The sequence below is a fragment of the Ruditapes philippinarum genome, unplaced genomic scaffold, assembly GCF_026571515.1.
Source record: "Ruditapes philippinarum isolate M1 unplaced genomic scaffold, ASM2657151v2 ctg1439_1_1_1_1, whole genome shotgun sequence".
Taxonomy (NCBI): Eukaryota; Metazoa; Mollusca; class Bivalvia; order Venerida; family Veneridae; genus Ruditapes; species Ruditapes philippinarum.
The window spans coordinates 116652-122681 of record NW_026862107.1 but is presented as its reverse complement, the minus strand read 5'-3'; the positions used below and the strand labels follow the sequence as shown (position 1 = coordinate 122681).

The following is a 6030-nucleotide window of genomic DNA, read 5'->3' as shown; positions in this document are numbered from 1 at the left end:
TGAGTCACGTCACGACAAAACCAACATAATGATTTGCGACCAGCATGGATCCAGACCAGCCTGCGCATCCGCGCAGTCTGATCAGGATCCATGCTGTTCGCTTACCAACTCTTTTACAAGTAGAGAAACTGATAGCGAACAGCATGGATCCTGATCAGACTGCGCGGATGCGCAGGCTGGTCTGGATCCATGCTGGTCACAAACCCATTATGTTGGTTTTGTCGTGACGCGGCTCATTTAGTTCTCACAATCGAGATAGTTATGTCAAACGTGGGCTTGATCAATTACTCATGTATCAAAACAAAGGAAATAAAAATAAATTTTTAGTTGATGACCTAAAGCTTGAAAGAAGTTCGAATTGTGGTTTTAAAAAGGGCAATCTTTGTTTACATTTGACATTTCAGGAACAATGGAAGGTTTACAAACAATCAAATGATAACAACAGAGCCATTTTATTAGCAACACATTTATTTTTAGATATGAATGTTTAAACAAAAAGAAATCTAATTTTTCAAAATCTAATTTATGTTCTTTAAAATCTTTAAAAATGTCTTTTTACAGTCTTAAAAAATGTATTGTACTGCAAATTTATTTTGAAAACATTAACGACGCCGTTTACAGTCCTTTGCCTTCGCAACGTCGTTATCTTGATTATTTCTAGCTTGTCCAGATGTATTCCTTTCTTCTAATCTTGTTTTAACAGCTCGTCTGGTATTAAAGGTTATACTGTCATTATGTGTAGGAAAGACTTCGTTTTGTACATTAACAAGGTTGCTTGTCATGAATGTTGTTGTACCAGCAATGTTGCTATTTATCGGCTTCGTTCCATTCTGATAACATCCATTATCATTATACTGCAGGGAGGAATCTTTGTTACGTGCGGAGTCCACTGCGTTATTGCAGTCAACAATTACGCCATCATTTTGCAGGTTTGCACCTTTGTTATTTGCTGTTGTTGTTGCGTTGTTATCATCAACACTTTTGTCGTCAGTATTCCGGCAGACATCTTTGCTACATGCAGCTCTACTTGCGTCAAAATCGACAACATTGTAATCAAAATCAGATTGTAAACATGTATTTTTACTATGTGCGGTTGTCACTGCGAAATTTCCGACAACATTTAGTTTATTATTATGAAGGCGGGTATCTTTGCTATGTGCAGTTTTCATTGCATAATTTCCAATATAAATGGAGGCATTGATTTTCAGGTAGGCATCTTTGCCACATGCAATAGTCGTTACGTTATTGCCAACAATGGGGTCATCATTTTGCAGGCGTCCATCTTTTGTGCTTGCTTTTGTTGTTGCGTCATTGCGAACAACAATAGGGTCATCATTTTGAAAGCAGCCATCCTTGGTGCGTGCGGTTGTTGTTGTGTTATTGCCAGCAACAAAAGGGTTATCATTTTGCAAGCAACCATCCTTGGTGCGTGCGGTTAATTTTGCGGTATTGCCAACAACAATGGGGTCATCATTTTGCAGGCATTTATCTTTGGTACATGCGGTGGTTGCTGCGTAATTGCCAACAACAATAGGGTCATCATTTTGCAGGCATTTATCTTTGGTACGTGCGGTGGTTGCTGCGTAATTGCCAACAACAATGGGGTCATCATTTTGCAGGCATTTATCTTTGGTACGTGCGGTGGTTGCTGCGTAATTGCCAACAACAATGGGGTCATCATTTTGCAGGCATCTATCCTTGGTGCGTGCGGTGGTTGCTGCGTAATTGCCAACAACAATGGGGTCATCATTTTGCAGGCATTTATCTTTGGTACGTGCGGTGGTTGCTGCGTAATTGCCAACAACAATGGGGTCATCATTTTGCAGGCATTTATCTTTGGTACGTGCGGTGGTTGCTGCGTAATTGCCAACAACAATAGGGTCATCATTTTGCAGACAGCAATACTTAGTGTGTGCGGGTTTTTTTGCGTTATTACCAACAACAATTGAGTCATCATTTTGCAGACATCTAACCTTGATGCGTGCGGTTAATGTGGCGCAATTGCCAACAACAATGGGGTCATCATTTTGAAGGTATCCATCCTTAATGCGTGCGGTGTTTGTTGCATCATTGCCAACAACAATGGGGTCATCATTTTGCAGGCATCCATCCTTTGTACGTGCGGTGTTTCTTGTGTTATTGCCTACAACAATTGGGTCATCATTTTGCAGGCAGCTATCCTGGGTGCTTGCGATTTTCGCCGCTTTTTTATCACTTATAATAGATTCATCATTTCGCAGACAGTCACCAATCTTGCGTGCGGCATTCGTTGTATTTTTACTCACATACTCAATAGGGTCATCATGTTGTAAGTGTGCGGTATTTGTTGTTGTATTACCAGGAACTAAAGGGTGATCATTATGCAGGCTCGCATCGTTGATGCTTTCGGTTTTTGTTGCGTTATTACCACTTACAACAAGCTTATTATTATGCAGACAGGCAATTTTGGAATGTGCAAGTTTCATTGAGTTATTGCCAACAATTTTTTGGTTATTATTTTGCAGACAGGCACCATAAGTACGCGCAGTTATCGTTGCGTTACTGCCATTCATAACGGGGTCGTCGTTTTGCAGGCAGGCATCACTGGTACGTGCGATTCTCAGTGTGCTGTTTTCATTCACAGTGGGGAAGTCATCCTCCAGGCAGGTAATAATTGCGTTGTCCTTATTTACAATGGGATCGTCATTTTGCAGGCAGGCATCATAAGTTTGCGCGGTTACCGTTGTGTTGTTTTCATTCATAATGGGGTAGTCATCTTCCAGGCAGGCATCATAAGTTTGCGCAGTTATCGTTGCGTTGTTTTCATTCACAATGGGATAGTCATTTTCAAGGCAGGCGTCATTGGTACCTGTGGTTATCTTTGCGTTGTTTTCATTCGCAATGGGGTAGTCATTTTGCATGCTTGTACGCGCGGTTATCGTTGTGTTGTTTGCATTCACAATGGGTTTGTCATTTTGCATGCAGGCATCATTAGTATGTGCGGTTATCGTTGCGTTGTCCCCATTCACAATGTGATCGTCATTTTGCATGCAGGTATCATAAGTTCGCGCGGTTATCTTTGCATTTTTTTCATTCACAATGTGTTTGTCATTTTGCATGCAGGAATCATAAGTTTGCGCGGTTATCGTTGCGTTGTCCTCATTAACAATGGGATCGTCATTTTGCATGCAGGTATCATAAGTTCGCGCGGTTATCATTGCGTTGTTTTCATTTACAATGGGGTAGTCATCTTCCAGGCAGGCACCATTGGTATGTGCGGTTATCATTGGGTTGTCCTTATTCACAATTGGATAGTCATATTCCAGGCAGGTATCATAAGTATGTACGGTTATTGTTGCATTGTCATTATTCAAAATGGGATCGTCATTTTGCATGCAGGTATAATTAGTACGCACGGTCATCTTTGTGTTGTTTTCATTCACAATGGGGTAGTCATCTTCCAGGCAGGCATCATTGGTATCTGTGGTTATCGTTGCGTTGTCCTCATTAACAATGGGATCATCATTTTGCATGCAGGTATCATAAGTATGCATGGTTATCGTTGCATTGTCCTCACGCAGAATGGGATCGTCATTTTGCATGCAGGTATCATAAGTTCGCGCGGTTATCATTGCGTTGTTTTCATTTACAATGGGTTTGTCATTTTGCATGCAGGTATCATTAGTATGTGGGTTATGTTGTTGTTCCTCATTCAAATGGATCGCCCTTTTTTGGCTGCGGGTATCATAAGTTCGCGGGGGTTTTTATTGCTTTGTTTTCCTTACAAGGGTTTTGTCATTTTTGCAGAGTATCATTGGGTAACGTGCGGTTATCATGGGTTTGTCCTTATTCAAAATTGGGGTTAGTCATAAATCCAGGCCAGGGTTTAAATAAACATGTTGCGAAACCGTTGCTTGTCCTCATTCGCAAGGGTAGTTATTTCCAGACGGCATTCATTAGTAATGTGCGGTTATTGTTTGCTTGTCCTTATTCACCAATGGGAATGGCATTTTGCAATGCATATATTAGTAGTAGCACCGGTTTATGCTGGCGTTGTTTTCATTCCAAAGGGGTATTATACTTTCCGGATGCTCATTGGGTATCTGTGATTATATCGTTGCGTTTGTTTTCATTAAATGGGGTTTATTGTCATGTTTCCAGGCATCATCATTAGTATGTGCGGTTACTCGTTGCGTCGGTGTTCATTCACAATGGGATCGTCATTCGGCATGCAGTCATCATAAGTTCGCGCGGTTATCGTTGCGTTGTTTTCATTCACAATGGGATAGTCATCTTCCAGGCAGGCATCATTGGAACCTGTGGTTATCGTTGCGTTGTTTTCATTCGCAATGGGGTAGTCATTTTGCATGCTGGTATTATAAGCACGCACGGTTATCGTTGCGTTGTTTTCATTTACAATAGGGTAGTCTTTTTCCAGGCAGGCATCATTAGTATGTGCGGTTATCGTTGCGTTGTCCTCATTCACAATGGGATCGTCATTTTGCATGCAGGCATCATAAGTACGCGCGGTTATCGTTGCGTTGTGTTCATTTACAATGGGTTTGTCATTTTGCATGCAGGTATCATTAGTATGTGCGGTTATCGTTGCGTTGTCCTCATTCACAATGGGATCGTCATTTTGCATGCAGGTATCATAAGTACGCGCGGTTATCGTTGCGTTGTTTTCATTTACAATGGGTTTGTCATTTTGCATGCAGGTATCATAAGTTTGTGCGGTTATCGTTGCGTTGTCCTCATTCACAATGGGATCGTCATTTTGCATGCAGGTATCATAAGTTCGCGCGGTTATCGTTGCGTTGTTTTCATTTACAATGGGGTAGTCATCTTCCAGGCAGGCACCATTGGTACGTGCGGTTATCATTGGGTTGTCCTTATTCACAATTGGGTAGTCATATTCCAGGCAGGTATAATAAACATGTGCGAATACCGTTGCGTTGTCCTCATTCGCAATGGGGTAGTCATTTTCCAGACAGGCATCATTAGTATGTGCGGTTATTGTTGCATTGTCATTATTCACAATGGGATCGTCATTTTGCATGCAGGTATCATAAGTACGCACGGTTATCTTTGCGTTGTTTTCATTCACAATGGGGTTGTCATTTTGCATGCAGGTATCATTAGTATGTGCGGTTATCGTTGCGTTGTCCTCATTCACAATGGGATCGTCATTTTGCATGCAGGTATCATAAGTACGCGCGGTTATCGTTGCGTTGTTTTCATTCACAATGGGTTTGTCATTTTGCATGCAGGTATCATTAGTATGTGCGGTTATCGTTGCGTTGTCCTCATTCACAATGGGATCGTCATTTTGCATGCAGGTATCATAAGTTCGCGCGGTTATCGTTGCGTTGTTTTCATTCACAATGGGGTAGTCATCTTCCAGGCAGGCATCATTGGTACCTGTGGTTATCGTTGCGTTGTTTTCATTCGCAATGGGGTAGTCATTTTGCATGCTGGTATTATAAGTACGCGCGGTTATCGTTGCGTTGTTTTCATTTACAATAGGGTAGTCATTTTCCAGGCACGCATCATTAGTATGTGCGGTTATCGTTGCGTTGTCCTCATTCACAACGGGATCGTCATTTTGCATGCAGGCATCATAAGTTCGCACGGTTATCTTTGCGTTGTTTTCATTCACAATAGGGAAGTTTCATTTTTCCGGGCAGGACATTGGTAGGGGGTTATCTTTTGGGGTTTGCCCTTATTCAAAATTGGGTAGTCATTTCCCAGGCAGGTATAATTAAAATTGGAATCCCGTTGGGTTTTTTTAGTTTTATTAAAGGGGTAGTCATTTCCGGGCAGGGCCCCTTGGTAGTGCGGTTTATCTTGCTTTGGGTCATTTTAAAATTGGGGTTTTATTTTTGGGGGGCCCTCTTTTAAGTCCCGGGGGGGTTTCTTTGGCTTTGGGCCTCTTTTACGGGGGGGGTTTTATTTTCGGGCGGGTAAATTTTAATGCGCCCCTTTTAATCGGGGTTGCCTTTCTTTCCCCAAAAGGGGGGTAGTCTTTTTTTAAAGGCAGGCATCTTTAAG

The 6030-nt window shown here is 41.8% G+C and overlaps 2 protein-coding genes across 2 annotated transcripts; both read right to left on the bottom strand.

The window, feature by feature from the left end:
• Positions 1 to 456: 456 nt before the first annotated feature.
• On the bottom strand, positions 457 to 3664 carry LOC132717955 (uncharacterized). Its single transcript, XM_060701552.1, has 2 exons — positions 1412 to 3664; positions 457 to 1273 (listed from the first exon to the last, which is right to left on the bottom strand). The coding sequence occupies exons 1-2, from the start codon at positions 3648 to 3650 to the stop codon at positions 603 to 605; spliced, it is 2910 nt and encodes a 969-aa protein (XP_060557535.1). The 5' UTR covers positions 3651 to 3664; the 3' UTR covers positions 457 to 602.
• A 498-nt stretch (positions 3665 to 4162) lies between these two features.
• LOC132717951 (TRIO and F-actin-binding protein-like) lies at positions 4163 to 5590 on the bottom strand. Its single transcript, XM_060701536.1, has one exon. The coding sequence runs from the start codon at positions 5588 to 5590 to the stop codon at positions 4163 to 4165; it is 1428 nt and encodes a 475-aa protein (XP_060557519.1).
• Positions 5591 to 6030: the final 440 nt, after the last annotated feature.

What these genes read in the sequence shown, in the direction of transcription:
- LOC132717951 (XM_060701536.1), bottom strand. Translation starts at nt 5,590, where the DNA reads ATGCAAAATGACGATCCCGTTGTGAATGAGGACAACGCAACGATAACC.
- LOC132717955 (XM_060701552.1), bottom strand. Translation starts at nt 3,650, where the DNA reads ATGCAAAATGACAAACCCATTGTAAATGAAAACAACGCAATGATAACC. An exon ending in ACGCACCAAGGATGGTTGCT is followed by an intron (nt 1,274 to 1,411) that starts TGCAAAATGATA and finishes AAGATGGACGCC; the next exon opens with TGCAAAATGATGACCCCATT.